General features: G+C 49.0%; 2 protein-coding genes across 8 annotated transcripts; both read left to right on the top strand.

The window, feature by feature from the left end:
• The first annotated feature begins 3,980 nt into the window (after positions 1-3,980).
• On the top strand, positions 3,981-6,779 carry JAGN1 (jagunal homolog 1). The gene is given in 2 exon segments (NM_001046450.2): positions 3,981-4,111; positions 5,833-6,779. Coding segments are annotated over 2 exon segments (552 nt in total). The 5' UTR covers positions 3,981-4,022; the 3' UTR covers positions 6,296-6,779.
• Positions 6,780-6,874: 95 nt separating this feature from the next.
• On the top strand, positions 6,875-23,374 carry IL17RE (interleukin 17 receptor E). 7 transcript variants are annotated; one of them, XM_059880023.1, is made up of 18 exons: positions 6,875-9,551; positions 11,517-11,629; positions 12,423-12,514; positions 12,829-12,844; positions 13,408-13,530; positions 14,151-14,248; positions 14,509-14,668; positions 14,763-14,902; positions 15,806-15,874; positions 16,961-17,027; positions 17,989-18,164; positions 18,245-18,292; positions 18,381-18,429; positions 18,611-18,762; positions 20,409-20,477; positions 20,957-21,008; positions 21,091-21,189; positions 21,674-23,374. In XM_059880023.1, the coding sequence occupies exons 2-18, from the start codon at positions 11,545-11,547 to the stop codon at positions 22,228-22,230; spliced, it is 2,052 nt and encodes a 683-aa protein (XP_059736006.1). In that variant the 5' UTR covers positions 6,875-9,551; positions 11,517-11,544; the 3' UTR covers positions 22,231-23,374. The 7 variants fall into 7 exon arrangements, with proteins under 7 accessions (XP_059736006.1, XP_010815898.1, XP_059736007.1 ...); XM_010817596.4 differs by lacking the exons at positions 6,875-9,551; positions 12,423-12,514 and having other exon boundaries at positions 11,560-11,629; XM_024983345.2 differs by lacking the exons at positions 6,875-9,551; positions 11,517-11,629 and having other exon boundaries at positions 11,678-12,514; positions 18,614-18,762.
• The last annotated feature ends 8 nt before the right edge of the window (positions 23,375-23,382 follow it).

Here is a 23,382-nt window from a genome sequence, read left to right as displayed (position 1 = left end):
AGTTATATTTGAAGTTCCAAGAGAAATGAAAATCTATATCCACACAAAAACTTATACACGAATGTTCATAGTGTTATTCATAACAGGCAAAATGTAGAAACAACCCATATGTTTGCCTTAAAAAGTGTTCATAGAAAATGTGTTTCCATAAATGGAATATTATTTGTCAATCAAAAGGATATATGCTGCTAGAGTACATCGATGAACATTGAACACGTGCAAAGTGGAAGAAGCCAATCACAAAAGATCACATATTAATATATGTTTGTATCATCTCATTTGTATGAAATGTCCAGAATAGGCAAAATCATAAGGACAAAAAATTAATCAGTGGTTGTTTAGAGCTGTGGCTGGGGAATGGAGAGGGAATGGGGACTGTTAGTGGGTATGGGGTTTCTCTTAGGGGACACAAAAAATGTTTTAATTTATTAATCTAATCCCAGTCTATTTTGGTGATTGCACCAAGTCTATTTGGAGGTTACACAGCCCTGCAAATATAATAAAAACCAATGGATTGTACTCACCTAAGTGTGTATAGTATATGAATTCTCTCTCAATAAAGCTGTTTTAAAAAAGGGGGTTCAACCTCGTCTTTCTTTTAATGATAGATTTTTCACACTAGTGAGTCAGAATCACATGGAAGGTTTGTTAAAAATCAGATTGCTGGGCTTCATCGCAGAGTTTCTGACTCAGTATGTTTGGGGTGGGGCCTAAGAACGTATATTTCTGATTACACGGTGATGTTCCAAGGTTCCAATGTGATGCTGAAGCTGTGGCTACTTAGGGACCCCATTTTGAAAACCAGCAGCCAGCACTAGCTGTGTGATATAACTCATCTAAGCTTCAGTTAGATCTGACCAATAGGGATTAAAAATAGCTCCTACCCCTTGGGTGGTCATGAAGAATAATCATGAAAAGTACTTGATACAAAGCTTAGTGCACCCTTCAGGCTCAAAAAATAGCTATCATCATCATCATCTTATTACTTACATCTAAATCCTTCCCTAGAGAAGCTTGCAGACAACCATTATTCATTCACTCAGCAAATACTTATTAGGTATTTACTGTAGGTAAATACCTAATATACTGCATTTACTGTATACTACCCCTCCTTGGGGCTGAGAATACAGCAGGAAACAAGACAACCTTGTCACATACTTAAAGGAGCTGATATTCCTGGAAGAAGGAGGCACTCAGACCATGAACAAATATGCAGATAATCAAGACGGTTTCAGAGAATGATGTTCTCGGAAGAAAACAACACAAAGTGATGTGACAGCAACTGGCTGGAGAGCTAGATTGGCCTATGGGCTCAGGAAAGACCTCAGAGGTGAGCTTTCAGCTAAATGATGACTGGTGAGAAGTCACTCTTTTGAAGATCTGAAGTGTCTTGCTCTGTTTGGGCTGCTATTCAGAAAACCATAAGTTGGTGACTTATAAACACCAGAAGTTTACTTCTTGTAGTTCTGGAGGCTGACAAGTCCAAGATCAAAGTGTTGGTAGTTCAGTGTCTGGTGAGGACCCTCTTCCTGGTTCCCAGACACTGTCTTCTCTCGGTGTCCTCACCTGGTAGAAGGAGCAAGGGAATCTCTTTCATAAGGACACTAATCCCACCTCCCGAGGCTTTCCTGTTGGCTAGTGGTGAAGAATCTGCCTACCAGATTCCAGAGAGCCTGGTCCATGTGGTCACAAAAGAGCTAGACACGATTTAGCAACTAAAGGACAATCCCACCTCCCCAAAATCCTACCTCCAAATACCATCACATTGGGGATTAGGTTTCAACATACAAATGGGTGTGGAGCAGGGGTCACAAACATTCAGTTTGTGTTCCTGGGACTGGAAGCCAGTCTTTTGAAGTGCTGGGGTGGGTGGGGGCATTCAAGCAAAGGAAACATCAGTGCAAAGGATTTGAGAAGGGAATGGGCAGGGTGAGAGGACAGGAACACAAATCACTAAACTTTAAGTGGACTAAGAGCAGAAGAAAAGTACTGATACTTCAGGGAAGATGTTCTGGGGAAACCGTTAGGGCCCCTCCCTAGAATATTCATGCCTCAAATATTTATTGAACATCCACCATGTGCTTAGTGTATCATGATAAGCCAATGGATGACTCAGAGGCAGTCTGGAAAATCGTGGAAATCACACACAGAAAAGACAAAGATAAGCACAAGCTAAAGCCAGAGGGGTGGGGTGGGGGCGGTGAAGAATTGCTGAGTGACCCTGAGGAGTCTTCACGGTGCTTAGAAGAGGATGATTTTTGGATCATTTGGAATTTATTACTCAGAAAGTATTTCTTGAGTTTTACCCTTTGCCAAACACATGGGTTGATGACTCAGTTCATATCTATCTCTTTAGAGCTCACCTCTAGTTGCAGAGGCAGATTTCTGAGCATGGTTCTCAAATGCTGAAATGCATAAAATTATATGAACACCTTGGAGGACTCTAGTTACGACTCAAAATTGAGAAGCAAAAAAAGGAAAAAAGATTATATATTCAACCACATTAAAAAACTATTCTGCATCTTAAACTTGTAACACCATGAGTAAAGTCAAAAGACATACAATACATAGGAAAAATATATGGCAACTAATATTAGAGATTCTCTCTCTCTCTGCTATCTATATAAATCAACAAGACCAACAATGCAGTAGAAAAAAATGGACAAAGAATATGAACACAGTTCAGGGAAATGAAATGCCAATGACTCAACATATGAAAAGATGCTTCAGTTTTTTTCAGTAAATGTAATTTTGAAATTCTTATTTTATGTATTTTTTCTTGTGGTAAAATGTACATAAAATTAACAATTTTTAAGTGTATAGTTAAGTGGCATGAAGTTATTTACACAGTTGTGCAACCATCACCACATTCACCTCCAGAACTTTTTTCATCTTTCTCATGTCTATACCCATGAAGCAAGTCCCCACTCCTTCGCCTCCCTCCGTCCCCCAAGTCCTTAGCGACCACTGCTCTGCTTTCTGCCTCTACCTAATTTCTTTCATGGCCTTGACATTTTTAAAAAGTATACTCCAGTTACTTTGTAGAATGTCCCTCAATTTGAACTTATCTGTCCGTCTCTTCATGATTAGATTCTGGCCAATTATTTTGGGCAGAAATATCAAATAAGCTATCAGCTTCCCTGATAGCTCAGTTGATAAAGAATCCGCCTGCAATGCAGGAGACCCCTGTTCGATTCCTGAGCTGGGAAGATCCTCTGGCGAAGTGATAGGGTACACTGCAGTATTCTTGGGCTTCCCTTGTGGCTCAGCTGGTAAAGAATCCGCCCGCGATGCGGGAAACCTGGGTTTGATCCCTGGATTGGGAAGATCCTCTGGAGAAGAGAAAGGCTACCAACTGCAGTATTCTGGCCTGGAGAATTCCATGGACTGTATAGTCGACTCGACTGAGCGACTTTCACTATCAACACATAAGTGATGCTGGTCCTCAGTTGTATCAGGAGGCATAAGGACTCTGTCTCACTCGTGGGCAAGTATTTAGTTAACGGGGTGCCTACCAGGTTTCTCTACTGTAAAGTTACCATTTCTTCTTGCAGAGATTAATCTGTGGGGAGATACTTTGAAACAATGTGGAAGATGCATACGCTTGAGAAAGTCATAGATCCCTTCCACGCGTCAGTTTCCCCATCTGAGAAGTGGAGACAGAGACGTCTGAAACTTGAATTCGAGCTTAAGGAAGTGAAAATGCTCGAGAGACTGGAGAATCAGCTTCAGCCCTTGGCAAAACCCCCAAACACTAGGAGTTAATTTTTTGAGCACTCCGAAGGATGGGGAGAGACGCCCAAGGCTGAGCCGAGACTGGAAACGCTCGCGTACGCGTGCGCAGGAACGTGACCACAGAGTTGGTCCTCCAGAGACAGAGAGGCCGGAAGTTGTCTTCAAAGAAGCACTAGACTGTTGGGTTGGGTGAGCTGAAGCTCTACGAACAGGGTCGGCAGGCAGTTCCGAGCGGTAGTCGCGGCAGTTCGTCGGCTTGAGGGGCTCCAGGAGTCTGGGTGGGGAAGATGGCGTCTCGGGCAGGCCCGCGAGCGGCCGGCACTGACGGCAGCGACTTTCAGCATCGGGAGCGCGTCGCCATGCACTACCAGATGAGGTATGAAGTGAGAAGAGGAGCCCGCAGGGCCAGAAACACAACGCCGGCCTGGTCTCAGGGTTTTGCTCCTCAGCCCGCCCTCGGGCACCTCCCAAGTCCCCTCCACCTGGCACAGTCCAGGGCCCGCCCCCAATGCCGGGAAGCCCCTTCACTCCTATGAGTTCCACCCCTTGATCCCTCTGTACCCTGAGGGAGTCCGGGCCCTGGGGCGTGGTTATGTTGGCCCGGCTCTCGGGAACCTAACTCCTAATTGAGCCTCAGTTTAATCTGCCTTTTTGGTCTTGAAGAATTGGTGAGCCAATAATCTCGTGAGAATGTAACATAAAATCTAGCACTGAAGTCTGCCCAGTACGCGGTAGCTGTTAAATTTTGGGTCGTTTTGGGGTGTGGACCCTAACGTCGAGACTTTGCCTCAAACGAATTGTATGGAACACCCCTCCCCGCCCCCCCCCCCCCCCATCATGTAAGGGATAGTTTTGCGTTCGTTTGTTCGTTCAACAAATATTTATTTACCTTCTACCCATCATGCATTGTGTTAGGCACTGAGGATATAATAGCGAAAGCAGCCCTGGTCTTCGTATTCATATTATACCTTCAGTAAAAATTTATTGACAAACAACAAATCTGGTCCCTGCCTTCATGGAACTTGAAGTCTATGGGTGACTGATCCCCCTCCCACCACACACACACACCTTTCTGCACTTTCTATTATATGATATATATATTTTTTAATTTAGAGGTTTTCGTTAAATCCACTGAAGTTTCTCAGAATCTTTTCCACATCTTTTTTTCCAGAGTTTTAAAGACTGACAGGCCCTTTGGAACCTCACTTTATTCTTATGCTTAGACCCTTGTTCAAGGGAACCTCACAACCCAAGCTAGCATTTTCATGCCTGTCTAGAGTAGAAACTCTGCCCTCTGGAGATGTGAAGGGGATATATTTAGGACCTAAGAAAATTCAAAGAATAAGAGAAAATTTGCTTACTTTAGAAGAAAAATGTTTACTTTTACTGAAGAAGTATGGACAGCCTGAGTTGGTTTCTTTGCTGCCAGTACCTCATTCCATAGGCTCTACTCATATGCTACGGTCAGGGTTCTCTTTTTTTAATGGCCGTGCAGTGCAGATTGCGGATCTTAGTTCCCTGACCAGGGGTTGAACCTGGGTCCTTGGCACTGAAAGCACAGAGTTCTAACCACTGGATTGCCAGGAAATTCCCCAGAGTTTTCTTTCTGAACACAGCCCTGAGTTACTCTTCTGTCTTTAAAATGACTGAGTCAGTCTTTGCAACTTCATATCCCACTACTCCCCTCCCTGCCACAGTGTAGTCCTTCCACACCGAGCTGTTTGCTCTCCTGGAACACAAATGTTTATGCCTTTTTGCCTGCATGCTATTACCTCTGCTCAGAATGTCTATCTCCACCTACCTCTCAGAGCCTAGCTCAGATATCACCCTTGTCTAGATAGCCTTCTCAGTCAACTCATTTCAGTCGGAATTGATTACTCCTTCCTGTGATCCCATATATTTTGCAACATAGATTTACAAGAGTTTTTCCAGTTCGTTTGTAATTACTTTTTCTTCCTCTGCTTTGTTCCCAGCCTCCAGGCAGGAACTATACCTTATTTATATCTGTATCCCTGTGTCCAGTACAATTGCTTGACATACAGCTGGTGTCAGAAAACTCTGAATGAAAGATACTTCTCCCTCTTCTCTGCCCCACAGTGTGACCCTCAAGTATGAAATCAAGAAGCTGATCTACGTGCATCTGGTCATATGGCTTCTGCTGGTTGCCAAGATGAGTGTGGGACACCTGAGGCTCTTGTCTCATGATCAAGTGGCCATGCCGTATCAGTGGGAGTACCCCTATTTGCTAAGCGTTGTACCCTCCCTCCTGGGCCTCCTCTCCTTCCCCCGCAACAACATCAGCTACCTGGTGCTCTCCATGATCAGCATGGGGCTCTTCTCCATTGCTCCCCTCATTTATGGCAGCATGGAGATGTTCCCTGCTGCACAGCAGCTCTACCGCCATGGCAAGGCCTACCGCTTCCTCTTTGGTTTTTCTGCCGTCTCTGTCATGTATCTGGTGTTGGTGCTGGCGGTCCAAGTGCACGCCTGGCAGTTATACTACAGCAAGAAGCTCCTAGACTCTTGGTTCACGAGCACACAGGAGAAGAAGCGTAAATGAAGCCTGCTTGATGGACTGCTGTGTGAGGTGACGCCTGGGCCTCCCACCCAGTGAACTGAGAGGGTAAAGGCGCTGCTGTAAAATCTCCTTTGGTGATTTTGGCGGCTGCAGTGTTGGCAACTAGTGCAAACTAAGCCTGAGTTCTGCAGAGCCCCTTCTGTTGCCATCAGCTGGTGGTGGAACTGATTAATTTATTCCTGGTTGGTGGAACTGGGTGATCAACAGCTGTGAAACAAACTTCGGCTTGTTGAAGTTGAGGTCCTTCTGAGTTTTTCATCCTGACGTCTTCTTGGTCATTCTCTCCACTTCCATCCATCACCCCTTCCCATCAAAACTGAAGGAGATGGGAAATCAGTCAAATTCTCCTTCAATCAGTGGGTCCTAGAGCAGGAAACATCTGGGAGGCTGCTCCCCCTGCAGGTGTTGGTCTCTACTGTGAACCCTTTTAATTAAAAAGAACCTCAATAAAGTTACAACTGCCTAGTCCCCCCTGTGCCTTGTGTTGGGGATTTGATAGAATGTGAAAAGTGTGTTTTGATGGCCTTAAGCACTCGGAGGTAGGTAGAGGCTCCCTGAGAAACCTGGCAGTGGCCTCAGGGAAGTGAACTGGGCACAGGGAACCTAAGTCATAGTTGAAACCCTGCAACTGATGGGCAGGAGCTACCATGCGCCATAAGGTTAACCTCCACCTGTAAAATGGTCCATTCTCATTTATGCAGCTTGGGTTATGGGCTTGTCTTTTGACTGGATATTAATGGTTACCACTCAGTGTTAATAGTGTCAGTTATGTGTGTAATACTGTTTTATGGTTTCCAAATGAATTTTAAAGTGTCCTACATATAGGGAATTTGCAATCTCCATGAAGCATAATATCCTTGTGAAACATCCAGTGAACATAGTATGTAATGGTGTGGAGCAGATAAGTGTAAAAGGGATGTGGGGAAGAGATCTGTGAACTAAACCTCCTAAAGTCTGACACATTGTAAATGTTTATTGCTTGAAAGATGAGTGTCCCTTTGCTCTTACCTGCTTGACTTTATCATGTCTGGATGACACCCAGATTCTAACTGTGGATCCCTGCCCTCCAGAGTCATTTTGTTCTATAAACATTCTATGTATTCAGTCTCTATTAGGTACTGGCAGTACTTCTGTGTACGTAAGTTTTAGACGTCCTGATTATCTTGACAAACTCAGTGTGTCCTGAACTTAACTCTTTGCCTTCCACCTCATATCCATTTCTCTTTCTGCCTCCCTGTGTGCTGATGAGTATACCAAGAGCACAGCTCCGAATCATCAAGTCCCTTACTTTGTGCCCTTGTTTTCTGAACAACCAAAATTCCTTAATCCCTTTCAGACATGTCCAAAGTGTGGTCCCAGTGCATCACTCCTGATTTATCTCCTGATACCCTCGCACACTGTCTGTCTCAGTCAGGAGAACCTCTCATGAATCCCCGTATCAGTTCCATGTTTTCCCAATTTCCTTCAAAATTTTCCTTTCAAAAAACAAAAGTTTTCCTTTTCTACTTCTTTACTATTTACTTCTCTTTCGAGACCTAGTTTATATGGTAATTCTGGAGCCTTCTGGTTACTTCAAGGAGTAAGGGTTCTTTCTTTAAATTCACATGTCACTTTAATTTTATCTTTTCTATTGACAGAACTACTAACATTTTTTTCTCACCCCTAGTAGCTAATGTATAGCGTGCTTTCTGAATTTATTGAGTGAAATAATTTGTCCTACTATAGACTAAAGTCATAACAAAGAACTAGACTGATGCATGGGTAGGATTTGGAGAGCAGAGAGGTGCAAACGTAAATGAGTGGATAATGGAGTTATGTGCACAGGCAATGACTGCTAATTTTCAAAGAACCGGGATATAAATAATTTATTTTTTAAAAGTATAAAATTTATTTGATTATTAGAATGGTACTTTACAGTCTTGGAGCACTTCTCAAGACTCATGGAAATTAGTGTCAACAACCAAAAAAAAAAAAAACCATTTGATTAATTTTAGTCTTCTGCTTGTTGGGTTGTTAGGATTCTAACTTTTCGGGCCTTTCCAATCACTTTTTCCCCCTTGCCTCATGGTTGTAGTATTCCCTGAAGTAAACAAGATTCCCTTTGTAAAGGATCCTGATTTAGTGGGAAGAGGACTGTATTTGGATCAAAAGGCAGCAGGTTCACATACCAAGATCAGCCCTGCCTAATTCACAAGAATGTTTTAAAGATCAAAAAAGCCTTGTGAAAGTGCTTAAAGAACTCTCTGTAGCACTATATAAATGTGAGGAATGGTTATTAATCCCTGATCTTATGGAGCTAGAGGATGTAGGCATTGGAAGTACCCTTAGTGAGTATCTAGTCTGTGGGAAAGGCAGTGTGGTATAGTGGAGAAACAGTTTCTGATACTACACTGACTCAAATCTAGCCAGACGTTTTGCTTCCTTTTGCCTTGATTTGAGCCTCAGTGTTTGATCTAATATATGGGGGATCATAGTATCTACCACACATGATGGTTGTGTGGGTTCAGTAATGTATGTAAAATGTGCTCGTGCTTAGTCGCTGAGTCATGTCCGACTCTGTGACCCCATGGACTGTAGCCTGTCAGGCTCCTTCTGTCCATGGGATTCTCCAGGCAACAGTACTGGAGGAGGTTGCCCTGTCCCCCTCCAGGGGCTTATCCTGACCCAAGGATTGAACTTAGGTCTCTTGTGTCTTCTGCATCACAGGCGGATTTTCCACTGCCGAGTCATTGGGAAAACTGTGTAAGCCGTAGTATGTGCTTAGCTTAATAAATATCAAAATCCCTTCCACTGATGAGCAGTGTTGGTGCTTCCCTCTCATGATGGAAGTCCCAGCCACTTCTCTTAAGCATAATTTCTTGCCTCCATATTCTGGAGTTTGATTCCTTCTGGAAGAGCAGGAGTAAGAAAGGGACACTTGTGTACTCTTGGTTTTTGTTGGTCTAATTGGTTGGGCCTTCTTGCCCAGGGTGCCCTGATAGTAGGCACAGTTGCCTCAACAGATCTTGGGAATCTGCCATTACAGGAAAAGCCTAGAGACCCTGCTGCAGTTGTCTGACCAGAGTCCACACATGGATAAGGCTTTGTCAGGAAAAACGGCTGTCCAAGGCCCCCACAGTGTACTCTACCTGAGCACGTGTCAAGGCCTGCCATGACCTCCTGAGCACCTGGCTTGGTCCCCAAGTAAAGGTTATTGGAGCATGAAGTCTGGATCAGCTCATTCAGACACAAACCACAGGTGAGACAGGCCTTGGCCACTTTCTAAAAGGATAGGACCTAGTGCTGCAGGCCTACCACACACCACTGTTGCCATTACTCCAGTTGGCCACCTCCTTTTCCAGCCACAGAAGGATTCCAGCTCCTCCCTTGTTGACACTTGCCAGACAATCCCTACTCCCCTAGAAATCTGATCATTGATAACTCATTCCCATAAGACATACGTATCCTTTATTCTTTGCATCTATTATGATTTCTTACCCCACGTTGTTAACCCTGCCAACTCATCACATCGTTCAGTCTAGTACTTCTGTGGACTACAAGGCCCAGAAACCACAGATCTCCCTAAAGCAGTGTGTTGTGACAGAAAGAGCTAGAAAGACATGGGGGTGAGTCCTCTCTCCGTTTTGTGTTTGGTTAAGTTACTTAATCTTCCTGGTGTTCCCAAGCCTGTAAGATGGTTTGGTAAGACTGACCTCAGGGGTTATAGACCAGTGGGCCAAGCCCATAGCCCAGAATCTGATGGTAGGAGCTCAGCAAAATGTTGGTCTTCCCCAGGGTGTGCTGGAATTCACCCACTGTACTTTTTAAACTCCTTTTTGGGAAAGGCTCCACAATAAATGAACTAGCAAAACAAAAAAATATAGACCTCCTTTTCTCCCTCCTTTCCCTTATTTTCTGTCTCTTCTGCCTTTTATACACGCTCTTTTTCTTCCCTTTCTTATGTATGTATATGTGTCTCTGTTCTTTCTTTTCCACTTCTCCTCCCATACCTTAGCCAGAGTCAGGGAACAATTAACCAAATGTTAAATGTTTTCATTGTGAGAATCAGAAGATGAACATGAAAGTGTTAGTCTCTCAGTTGTGTCCAACTCTGTGACCCCATGGACCGTAGCCTGCCAGGCTCCTTCTGTGTATGGAATTCTTCAGGCAAGAATACTGGAGTGGGTAGCCATTCCCTTCTCCAGGGAATCTTCCCAACCCAGGGATCAAACCCGGGTGTCCTGCATTGCAGGCAGATTCTTTACCATCTGAGCCAACCGGAAAGCCCAGAAGATAAAAGGAGTCAAAAGTGAAAAGTGTTTGAGAACGGAGCCAACTTTCTCACTTGGTGTCCCCGGCACTAGAAAACACATTATCTGTATAGATCTAAACTATTGTGGGCTAAGTGAAAAATTAGGGGGAAGACTCCGTAATCTATCTGAGCCACCAGGGAAGCCCAAGAATACTGGAGTGAGTAGCCTATCCCTTCTCTAGGGGATCTTCCAAACCCAGGAATCGAACCGGGGTTTCCTGCATTGCAGGCAGATTCTTTACCAACAGAGCTATCAGGGAAGCCTTAGTATGGCCATACCACCCTTTTCTCCCTTCACATCTTAGCAGTTTGCTTGCAGTGATGGGCTCCAAGGCCAAAAGAACTTAGGCAGGCAGGCCCTTAGAAGTTCTCAGGAGCAGAGGAGCATGAGGCAGTGGGAGGAGAGGCCCTAAGGATGGTAGAAAACGAACCGTGAGACGCTGGCAGAGTTGGAGCTCCTTGGGCTTAGAGACCTTGACCAAATCATTCTCTTTTCTGCTTCTTATTTCTCTCCTTAATTCTCACTTACCTGTCTTGTAAGATAGTTAAGAGAATCAGCTCTGAAAGTGTTTCACATATGAAATGTGAAATAAACTGCTTAGATGAAACATCATAGTTTACATTTACCCAACTACAAAGCACCTATTTCATGATATCCACTTCTAGGCACTGGAGAAACATAAAGAATAAGAAAAGATCTTTCTAAGGAACTCAAGAGTTAGTATTTTTAGGATAATGGGTACAATGGGGGTCTTCAGACAGTGGGCCTGAAGACTTAGAAACTTGCTAGAATTGGCCTAAAGACAGCTATGGTCAAGCTACTGAAAGGTACAGAGGGCTAATAACAGTGTCAAGGTACCTTCACCCAGTAGGTGTGCCCCCAACTTTTTTTCCACTGTGTGTGTCACCAAGGTGAGAGCTGAAGCAGCTCAAATGCTCCATGAGCAGGAGGAAGCCGTGGGACGACGGGGAGGGACCCCACAGAGAACAGAGCCTCGTCAGCATCGGAAACCACAGGAAACCAGGTCAGTGCGTGGGGCCCGCTCCCTCTGCTCCAGCACTCAGCTCTAAACTCTAGGGCCTCCTGAGCAGACTGTACTGATTAGTGGATCCTTGGAGCTGGAGGCCTTTTGGCAGAAGAGCCAGAAGAACAGGCCAGTGGGTCATCAGAAAGCTACTCTATAATCCTGAGAGTCAGCCGGCTAGGGCCAGGGTGCGCTGGGGGACACGTGAGCTTTATGTGCCTCCTATAGTGCTTTCTTGTTCTCTAAATAGTGCTCAGTCACCTCTGTCTCCAGCACCCAATGCACAGAAGTGCTTGATAGCTCTGTCAGCCCTCTAAGTGAGAGGATGAAGCGTGTGTCCAGGGGAGATCCAAGTCCAGGAGCTGCTAAGGGGCAGGTGCCATCCACAGGGTGTTGCAGGAGTAGGAGGGGTTAAGTAGATGCAACCTGCCATCCACCCCCTAGCCGTATACCCACCTCTTTCCTGTTCTTTGCCAGAGCAAGAGCCCCCTTGACCTTTAGGTAGGGGAGCGGGGTTTTCTGAGGGGTAGATGTTCCCCAGTCCCTGCGCTTGGGGAAGGAATGTGGCCTGGCTGGCTGGTTGGGAACGAGGAGGAGCTCTGGGGCAGGGCGGGGCAGGGGCAGGCTGAGGCGAGGGCTCCTGCTGGCACTGCACTCCCGGCTGCTGCGCAGCAAGCCGGCCCAGGCCCTGCCGCCCACCTTCGGGCCGTGCAGCCATGCACTGGGCGCCTTGACCCTACGGAACCCCATGGGGAGCCCCAGACTGGCAGCCCTGCTCCTGCCTCTTCTCCAGCTGCTCACTGGCCTGTCTGCCTCTGCTGGGATTGGCTGCCCCTTCCTTCCCCGCTGGAGTACTCGCTGTCTACTGGCCTCCCGCATGGTAAGGTGCGCCTGCCACTGCTGGTGGGGACACCTGGCTCGCACAGGCTCATAACACTCCCCACTCTCCGGCCTGTCCTTTCCTACCACCCAGGTCCCTAAGCTCTGATCGCAGCATCAGCGTGTCCTCTACACCATCTTGAAGTGATAGCCATAGTCCCAGGGCACCGAGGGCCTGGGCAGGGTGGAGCTGGGAAGAAGACAGCCGGAGTGGATGGGCTATTGGTTTACGGGTCTCAAGCAGGGAGAACACCCCTGTGAGAACCTCTGCTAATTCTACTTCTGTCCTTTCTTTTCCCTACCTGGCCCTGTGCTTTCAGGATGGCAGTTTCACTGGTGAGTCTCATTCCCTGCCCTGCTCCCCTTCCCTGTTTCCTCCATTCTAATTTTTTTTTTTCTCTACCTAAGAAGTGGCATATATCAAGGGAAAAGCACAGGGTTTAGAGCGAGGACAAGCCTGGATTTGCATTGCAGTACTGCCACATACTCCACACATGGCTTCGGGCAGTGCACGGTGTCTGAGGGGTACAGCAGCAGAGTAGAAATGATTGTACAATGAAAACTGTTGTCCCTGAGCTGTGGGGAGGATTAAATGAGAGCCAGGTAAATCTCCAGGCACTCTGCCTTGACTAGTTCTTCACCAGTCAGTCGTACAATGATCCTTGCTATTTTACGGTACCTTCTGCTTTACAAGGTATTTTGCTACACATTATCTTACTTGAGCTTGACAGCAGCCCCACTTTATGAATGAGGAAGCTGAGGTTTACAGGAGTCTGTAACTTGCCTCAAGTCACTTAGCCAGGGTGTAAGTGGCAGTGCTCAGCCTCAAGTCCAACTTGTCTAAGGCAGAAGGGACCTCCTGGGACCTTACTGTCTGATTTCCTTTTCTTCTGTCACAGGAAGGTCTGCCCAGATTCCTCACCATATCCAGCCGGCCCCCCACCTCTCCCCAAAGCCTTGGTGTGCTTGCTGCTGCCACTGTCCCCACTGCTGGTGTCTGCATCTGGTGTCGGGTCCCTCGGGTATGAGAAACAGCGCTCTGGGCCATTCTTAGAGGAGATGGGAATTGGGGGAATTGGGGGTGAGCCAAGTGAGATGTATCACACTAAAAGAGATGTTAGTCCTGTTGCCAACCTCAGCAGAGACTTCAGCCATCCTGAAATAGCACACTGTGCCTATGATAAGTTCTGTTGTATCATTTGGTGAAGGTGTTTCTCCTTTCAGCTGGTACCAGTTCTTGGGATTAAAATGTTTCAGTTCTATGAATTTACTATTACTACGTTCTAGTAAGGCAAGATCTGTCTTATAAGAAAGAACAGACAGATCTTATTCAGCTCTACATTTTTCTTGCCTACCTCAGTGCCTGGGACATACTAAATTCCCACACACTGCTTAAGAATCGACAGTTTATAATTTTTCACTGTTATAAATAATGCTACTATGAATCTTTGTATACACATAGATTTTTCTCTACTTAAGAAATTAGTTCTCTTTGGTTGTATCATAACTTTCAGGACTGTAAACGTTTGGGATCATTACCCTCCCTGATGTAAAATGATTGACTGTCCAGCACCAGGTCACATCTTCCGATAGGGGAGGGACTGCGAAGGGCCGGGTAGTAAGTGTGCTGTTCCCTGTGCAGGGCTTCAGTGGGGCTGGCTCCGCCTCCTAGTGCAGAAATCCGAAAAGTCTTACAAGTTCTGGCTCTGTAGGAGACACAGGATGCCAGCGTCTGCTCAGGTACTCTCCCTGCCAATGCCAGCCCTGCCCGATGCCCTACAGCCCTTCCCTTTCTGGCCTCTCCTTCTGTTCTCCAGTCATCCAAGAGAGAGGGAAAGCGTGGAGCTGAAGTAGACTATTCTGTCCATTACACAGTTAGGGACACTAAAGCTTAAATGTTGAGCAGCTTGCCTGTCGTGCCCCGGGCTGCTCCATAGACAGGAATAGAAGCCAGAGTTCCTGATTTCTGCCCTGAGGCCAACCTTGCTGTCTGCCTGCAGAGGAAGTTGCTGAGTAGCTGCTGCCTGTCTGAGAAGGGCCATCACAACTCCAGCCTCTCCCCAGATAGCTCCCACAAGGGGCTACGCTCCAAAAGAACCCAGCCGGTAGATCCAGAGGCAGGGGAAGGTCTCTCCAGATCCGGCTCACAAAAGCTTGGAGGTAGGCACGTCGTGTGACTGGAGATAGTGGAGCCAAGTAGTGGTGCCTGTGCTAAGGCCAAGAGACAAGGCCACCAAATCCCCCTTCTCCCCAGGACCTGAGTTCTCCTTTGACTTGCTGCCTGAGACAAGGGCTATTCAAGTGACCATTCCTCCAGGCCCAGAGGTCAGTGTGCGTCTTTGCCACCAGTGGGCACTGGAGTGTGAGGACCTGAGCCATCCCTTCGATGCCCAGGTATGCAGTGCCATCTGCCCATAAAGCCAAATCATACAGGGCCGGAACCAAAGGACCTACCTATTGTACAGATGAGGAAACTGAGGCCCAGAGAGGAATGGTAATTGTCCAAGACTTCTTACAAGTCTGAAGTGCCTATCATGAAGACTTTGAACTAGAGAGAGAAGGCAGGGGGCCGTGTCTCTTGGCAGGAGAGGAAGGGAAGAGGGGGTAGAGATCTGGGACAACCATGAATGCCCAGCAAGGTGAGGAATATGGCACTTAACCTCAGTGCAGTGACCCTCAGTGAGATTCAGGTTGCCTTTTCAGTTCCACCAAGAAGTTGTTTTCCCTGAGAAAGTAATAAATTGGTTACATCTGTCTTGATACCCTTCGATCTCTCTCTCTTTTGTCACTGCTCCTCAGAGAATGAGATGTCCCCTGTTCTCCCAGCCTGTGGCCTGACATCCCACCTCAACCTCCAGTTGTCATGGATACTCTTGTATACAGTTGGAGCCATTTGCAGGGACTGATGCTGTACCCAAGTCCCTCAGATCTCCACATTTAAAATGATGATGATGCCTCCCGACATCATCGTGATGCTAGCATTTAATGCATTGAGTTGGTGCTTCTAGCACCTAGCACCCTCCCCAGCATACAGTAGGGGCTCAATAAATGTATATTCCTTTCCCCAACTCCTCCCTCCCCCTATTCCATGTATTGAGACACTTAGAGCAGATGGCCAGACTACAGGACAGAGACCCCCCCTGAGAAGGAATTTGTCAGTGAAAGAAATAAGCCTCAGATAAGAGGAAAAGCAGGATGTATGGTGGGTAAGTTCCAGCTTCTTCCTGCCCTTGTCCAGGGTGCCTCTGCTCTTTCTCAGCCCCCTCTTCATCTCTCCCTTTGCTGAACTGTCCACAGAAAATTGTGCCTGGGAGCCACACTGTAGACCTGCCTTATGAATTCCTTCTGCCCTGTCTGTGCATCGAGGTAAGCAGAGGGAAAGGTGTGGATGGTCCATGCTCCACTCCTAGGCCACCCAGACAGCACAGTTGGTCAAGTGTATCTCCACTAAGTCCGGTTTTAAAAGGGCTGGTGTTAATGAGATGCTGGGGGAGACTGGTGCCAGCCTAACAATGAGCCTCACACTGGGTCAGGGGTGGAGGTGTCCTGCTGATCATGGGATATTCCTGGGGGTGATTCCAACCTCAGCCCCACCCAAACCCAGCTTGCTTTTGTTGAGACCCAGCCTCAGCCTACCCACAGAGCAGAATAGACAGCTGCCTTCACTGGGTGTCCTGAGCTATTAGGGTGAGGGCTCATGGCCACTGCAAGGTTGCATATGGCTCCAGAAGTGCCATTCCCACTAGCCCTACATGGCAGTCCTCCTCCTCTGCCTGTAGGGCTGAGGGGGCCTAGCATTAAGACTTATTTTAAGGGACTTCCCTGGTGGTCCAGTGGCTAAGACTTCACACTGTCAATGCAGGGGGGCCAGAGTTTGATCCATTGTCAGAGGACTAGATCCCACATGCTGCTACTGAAGATCTCACGTGCTGTAACTAAGACCCAGCACAGCCAAATAAATAAATATATTTTTGAAAAAAGGCTCCTCTGGGCTAGACAGAAAAGTCTGGGGGCCTTGTTACTGGGAAGGAGATGAAAGGGAAGGTACAGGCAGAGACATGTAATGAGCGCCTGCCAGAGGTACAACCACTGGATGTTGAGGGGAGAGGCCTGGAAGGGCACTTGGCAGCTTGGGAATTGCTGAGAATGGACACCTGGGAAGGCAGAAGTTGAGGAACATGGACCTCATGATTTGCCTCTTTCTGGGGCTAGATTCTCCTCTCCCAGAGAAGAGGACTCAACCCCTCCCTCACTGATCTCGCTCCTATAGTCCGGAGTTCCTCCCCAAGCGCCTCCACCCTGGCCTGCACCCCACATGGCTGCCCCTCCTTGGTGCCCAGCCAGCTCAGGCAGCTTGTGTCCAGGCAAAGTCAAGCCAAAATGAGTTTCAAGTCTGAGTGATGTCGGGAAAGCCAGTCCTCTGACCTCCATCCCTGTTCCCTTCTCCCACAGGCATCCTACCTGCAAGAGGACACCGTGAGGCGCAAAAAATGTCCCTTCCAGGACCAGCCTGAAGCCTGTGAGTGCTGCTCATGTGACTCCTGTGCACGCACACCTTCTCTCTGTCTCTCTCCCACACACACGTACATACACACAAACGCACGCACATGCACACCCTCTACACTGGTATGGGAGGAAGTCCGCAGAAAGCATGAGGCACTTTCTCTGGAATTAGTGCAGAGGCAAGTCATGGACTACCGTGTCTGCTAAATCAGACTGTTGAACATTGTCCTAGGCACTATGGGAGGTTCAGAAATATCCACCCCAGGAGTCAGTGTACTAAGAGGGTGGTTCAGAAGACTTGGGCTCATATCCCAGCTCTGCTACTCATTCTTCTCTGAGCCTCATCTGTGAAATAATGATACTTGCCCTGCTTCACTTTCCAACTCCTTATGAGACTGGAATTCAATATTATATGTGAAAGTGGTTGGTGACATCTATGCATATTGTTGAGCCCAAATTGCAGAGACAGGATGCTCAAACATGACAGATGAGTAGCACCAAGCAGCTTATGGTCCACAGCAGGATTGTAACTAAGGAATAGGCTATAGGGCATGACCTGTGGGGACAGAGAAGCCCATGATGGTTGTCTCAGGGGAGGGAGAAGCCCATGGTGGTTGAATAGAAAAGGTCTCCTAAAGGAAGTGACACCTGAGTTGGGCTCAGAAAAAGGGCAGGATTTAGAAAAAAGAGAACGGAGGATAAAGCATTCCTAATTCTGAGAGGAATGTAAGAAAAGATATGAAGATTTTGAGTTTGGGGAGCAGCAAGGAGTTGGCCAGAAGGGAGGCGCAAGAAGGAGAGGAGATAGCTAAATATAAAAGGTAGTAGGAGGGGCTGGAAGCGGCATGCTCCTTTATCACCTAGGCAGACCATGGCTGTACCAAGCTCCTTCAGAAATATCATCTTCTGATGCCCTGGGGATCAGGATCAGTTTCAGGCCTCCTGGGCCTCACTCTCTGCCCCTGCTGCCTGCCCAGATGGCTCAGACTTCTGGGAGTCAATGAACTTCACTGACCACAGCCAGCACAATCAGATGGTCATGGCCGTGACACTCCGCTGCCCACTGAAGCTGGAGGCCTCCCTGTGCCAGAGGCGGGGCTGGCCGACCCTCTGCGAAGACCTCCCCAATGCCATGGCTCGAGAGTCAGAGGGGGTGAGTCAGGCCTTCCTAGGGCCTGGGCGAGCAGGGCTAGGGCCTGGGGCCCTGCTCTCAACTCTCTTCTCCCCCCACAGTGGTATGTCGTAGAGAAAGTGGACTTGCATCCCCAGCTCTGCTTCAAGGTACCAGCATGTACCTTGAAGTACAGGGGCTGGGAAGGGTGTGCATGGTGCCTGGAGCTTGCTGACTTGCCATTCTTGGATTTCTCAGTTTTCTTTTGGAAACAGCAGCCACGTTGAATGCCCCCACCGGACATTCGGTGAGCCAATAAGTGACCCTGGCTGGGACCCCTCTCTCACCATTTCACCCTCACACAACTGTGGTGAAGCCAAACTCTATCCCTGCCCTAGACTTCTCTGTCAACTGCAGCCCAGCTCCTATAACCTCCCACAAAAACATCATCTCTCACCTGACGCTCTCCCCCGTCCCCCCCTCCACAGCAGCTCCATCCTGGAATGTGAGCATGGATACCCAGGCCCAGCAGGTGGTCCTTCACTTCTCTTCAAGGACGCATGTCACCTTCAGTGCTGCCTGGAACCACCCAGGCTTGGGGCAGGACAGCGTGGTGCCCCCCGTGTACAGCGTCAGCCAGGTATGGCCTAGCCAGGGTTTGGCTCCCACTGGGACCTATTGATTAGAGCACATCAGGGAGAGGCAAGCAAATATCTGACTTACAGCATCTGCTGATTTAATGACTTGATAAGCCTGTATTCAGCTGCCTCTTCTGCCAGTCAGTGGAGTCTTCGATGGAGCAATTTCTAGGCCTTTCCATTTCTGAACCAACAAGGATAAACAGGCAAGAGGCTGGCCCTCTCACTCCCAGCTGCTCTCTGACCCACTCCAACTGCCACCACATTTTGTACTGATGCCCTCTCCTGAACCAGCTGTCCTCCACACACCCCTGCCTGCCTCCACAAGGCATCGGGCAGGAGTTCTCTGTCTCTGGGAGACAGAACCCCAGGAAGCTGAAGTGCTCTTTGCAGAATACTGTGAACCACTGACAGATTCAACTCTGTCATGTGAACTAAAAACAGCTAACTAGCAGACTCTCTTCTGTGTATCTGACATAAAAACCACCATCAAATATATCCGCAAAACCACAGCACCAAGCTGACTAAGCATGGCTCGCTCTTTTCAGTTCTTTCTTATTCACATGCAGCTTATTTGTTTTATAGTCTTTGAGGGCTCCCAAGCAGACAGATGGTAGTAAATGCTATAGATTTAAGACAAAATCATGTGGGATGACCTAAAATAGGGAGCTATATCCAAGGACTCCTTTATTGCTGTGAGCTGGGAACATCATTGAGTTTAACCATGGTTTGAGAGCCACAGTATCATACCCGCTCACAGCTGGCTGGAGAATGGGGGCTGAGGAAGGGCTGGGGCAGGGGGTGGAGGGTGTTTCCAAAGAATGGAGATTGATCCACCCTAACCAATGCCCAGAACACAGGGTGAAGCCACATCCTGCCTGTAGACGGGGCTGTCAGTTCAGCGTGCATTTATTCAGTGCCCGCTCTGTTCCCACTCTGTAATAGGCCCTGGGAGATATAAGAAAATCATGTAACACAGCCTCTGCCCGTAAGAAGCCTATCGTGTAATAAATAAGCACTACTACCAAATGAATACACACTGCACTGTGTACTGTAAACGGCATCCACCTGCATATTCCCATCTGAGGCTTTCAGTAACCCAGTGAAATAAGGATTATTATCCATTATACACAGATGAAGAAACTGAGGCTCAAGGAGGAAGGTAGTCTATCTCGATGCAAAGATCTCACTGCTAGGAACAACAAAGGGAGAGTTAAGGCTGACTTCGCTAGCTGTGGTCTCCTGACTCTACAACTTACATTCTTTCCAGTGGACAAGCTGCCCCTCCAGGTTTGCAGGGCAGAGATTAACCTCCTGGTTTGTGAGCTATTAGAGGACAGAACCAATGTCTGTGCTCACCTTGTTTCCTCAGGGCTTGGTACAGAGTCAGTACTCAGAGTATGTTTGTTGATGAGTGCCTGATTAACATGTATCTGTGCCACAGTTCAGATCTGGGAGTGATCAGCAGGATCTGGGAATGAAGCCTAGGAAGGCTTCTTGTTGGGGTGGCACTTGGCCCTAAGCTTGGTAGGATTTGAGTGGGGGTGGCGTGGAGAAGGGAAGAACACCACCTGGGCAAAGGCTCAGGGGCTGCACAGAGCCAGATTTGCCTCTGTGGGGACAGTCATTCTGCTCTTCATTCCCACAGACTCAGGGCTCAACCCCAGTGACCCTAGACCTCATCGTTCCCTTCCTGAGGCCAGGAGGCTGTGTCCTGGTAAGGAATTCTGCCCTCACTCTGCATACACACCCCTGGCATCTACGCCACAGGTGGCACATGGGGCAAATCCAGTCAGTAAAAATGTTTGATTTGGCCAGCACAGTGTTCAAAATTGGAATTAGTTGTCACCATTTAACTAGTGGGAGACGTCATATTTTTAAAAGTTGATTTCTGGCGTTTCTTGAAAACTCAGAAAGCCTGGTGCTTTGTGTCCACATTCAGATGTGGTAATTGGTGTGGGAGCTCAGTGGTGTCTGATTACTTCAGTCGGGACTTGTGCCCCTCCAGCTCCTCTTGGGTGCCCTGGTCCGCTTTGGGTTTACTTTCTGAGTTTGCCAAAGCTGGCCCAGGCGCAAACCCTGTGCTACAAGAATGCCCTCTCCACGGTCCCCCTCTCCATCCTCCCACCTCATTCAGCTTCCCCTGGGAGGAGGGTTTACCTTGGCTCACAAGGGTGGGGGGCTCTGTGCCCTCAGGTGTGGAGGTCAGATGTCCAGTTTGCCTGGAAGCGCCTCTTGTGTCCAGATGGTGAGTTCTTGGGAGGGGACGGGGAGTGAGAGGGAGGCTGGGCACTGAGGAGCTGGGCTTCGCCTCACCCTGCTTGACTCAGTCTCTCACAGACGCCTGGGGCTCTTGATCCTGGCACTGCTGGCCTTCACCACTCTACTAGGAGTTGTTTTGGTTCTCACGTGCCGGCGTCCACTGTCAGGTAAGCTTACTGGGAGGTAACTTGGGGACTTTTTTGGCTGCTAGGCCAGTTGCCCTCTCCTTGCTCTCCTGCCCAGGATGCCTTCCCAAAGAGCCTCCTCCCTGCTGTGCGCACCCGTCCTGTTACCAAGGCTTTTAGCCTTAGGCCCCCTAGTGGGCAGAGATGGTTAAAGCAGGACAAAGGTCCCTCTGCCGGTAGTTCTCTGCGGCGTCTCTAGGCAAGAGGCAAGTGGGGTGGAAATGCAGCTTGCGCTGCACCTGTCGCCCTGGCCCTTGCCTCTTCCAGGGCACTTTTATCTAAATTAGCCCAAAGGTGCCCTATAGACTAAAGCTGCCTTGGGTACCCAACCCTGGCGCAGATGAGGAACAGGGAAGGTGGAGGGGGGGTGAAGTTCAACCCTATCAGGTAGCCCTGAGGCCTGGGAGGAGAGGGCTGGGTTTTCCTTTAGCCCCCCACACTGCTCATCTGTTGCTCCCGCCCCCAGGCCCCGAACGAGCGCCGCCGGTGCTGCTGCTGCACGTGGCGGAGTCTGAGGCCCAGCGGCGCCTGGTGGGAGCACTTGCTGAACTGTTGCGAGCCGCGCTGGGCGGCGGGCGCGACGTGATCGTGGACCTTTGGGAGGGCACACGGGTGGCACGCGTGGGCCCCCTGCCGTGGCTCTGGGCGGCTCGGGCACGTGTGGCGCGGGAGCGAGGCACCGTGGTTCTTCTGTGGAGCAGTGCCGGCCCCAGCCCCACGGGCGGCCCGGATCCTCGCGCTGCGCCCCTGCGCGCCCTGCTTCGCGCCGCCCCGCGCCCGCTGCTGCTGCTGGTTTACTTTAGTCGTCTCTGTGCCAAGGGCGACATTCCCCCGCCCCTGCGCGCCCTGCCCCGCTACCGCCTGCTGCACGACCTGCCGCGCCTGCTGCGCGCCCTGGATGCTCGGGCTTCTACTGAAGCCACCACCCGGGGCCGCTTCGTCGCCCAGCCGCGCCTGAGGGGTCGCGTGGAACTGTGCCGCAGGCTGGAACTGGAGGCCGCCAAACTTGCCGACCAAGGCTGAACAGAGCTCAGCGCAGTCAGGATGTCTGTGACTGCAGGCCTAGGGGCACTGGCTGGAACCCCCTCACTCAGCGTCCCCGCCCACTCCCCACGTTCCCCCAGTGTCCAACCTCTTCCTCCTGCTCATGCTTCCTCAGAACCCTCAGGGAAAGTCTCTTTTTACAGAGAACGCCCTTGACCTCAGTCCTGTGGTGGGTGGGGATCATCACACTTCCTCTCTCCAAAAGTTCCAGAGAATAGTGCACGTAGGCTCCAGTCCACACCGGAGAGCTTAGGGCTTGGGGAGGCAGGAGAGATGGCAGTTCTGTCTGGGAGGCGCCTCCAGACGAGTGCGGGAGGAGGGGGATCGGTGGAGAGGGCAGAACACCCCTTTGGGGCTAAGGATCCGCCTTTTTCAGAAGGAGGCCCTGCCCACAGATGGAGGGAGGGAGGGCTCTGGACCCAGGGTGGTGGGGGCAGACGTGGGACAGTGGGGACTGAGAGAAAGATGAATAAAAGAAAACATGATGGGTAAGCTAAGAAACACAAGGCGCCTCTTCAGTGTGCCCAGGGTGCTGAGCTGGGGAAGGGCCAGCATTACCCTACCCAGGGCTGGTTATACGTCATTCTGTGGGCCCAGATCCTCTGTGTCCACATCCACATCCACGTCTGTCACGTTCTCACAAGCAGTGCCTCTGAAAAGGCAAAGAGGGATCTGGAGATCTTGATCCTCACTGTGATTCTTCAGAGAGAATAAAGGAAAACGGGTGATGTGGGTCCGTGGTCACGCAGCTAGCCTGTGGCAACAGCACAATTAGGACCCTGTCTTCCTGCCTCTGGGGTCCTGGGTTCCTCCCCTCGACCCCACACTGCAGCATAAGCCAAGCAGTGATGAGAAGTCCACTTTCTAGTGCCTTTAGAGCTCCTGTCCCACAGTGAGGCCCAAGGAGAATGTGGGAAGGGACCTGGAGTCCCAGAGTCATATGGGAAGTGAAAATGCCCCAGGATTGCCCAGAACTCTCCTCCTTAGGGACTCCCAGAGTGAGTAAGAGCTCCCTTACTCACCCATTAGGCCACCACCCTCTTCAGGGGCCCCTCCCAGCCAGGTGTCAGCAGAGAAGGAGGAGGAGGAGGGGAAGAGGAGGAGGGACTGAGCCACCACCACTCCAGTCCA

This window comes from Bos taurus, chromosome 22, assembly GCF_002263795.3.
Source record: "Bos taurus isolate L1 Dominette 01449 registration number 42190680 breed Hereford chromosome 22, ARS-UCD2.0, whole genome shotgun sequence".
In the NCBI taxonomy this organism is placed as follows: Eukaryota; Metazoa; Chordata; class Mammalia; order Artiodactyla; family Bovidae; genus Bos; species Bos taurus.
Note: the sequence above shows the minus strand (reverse complement) of the source record. Positions and strands in the feature narration are given on the sequence as shown.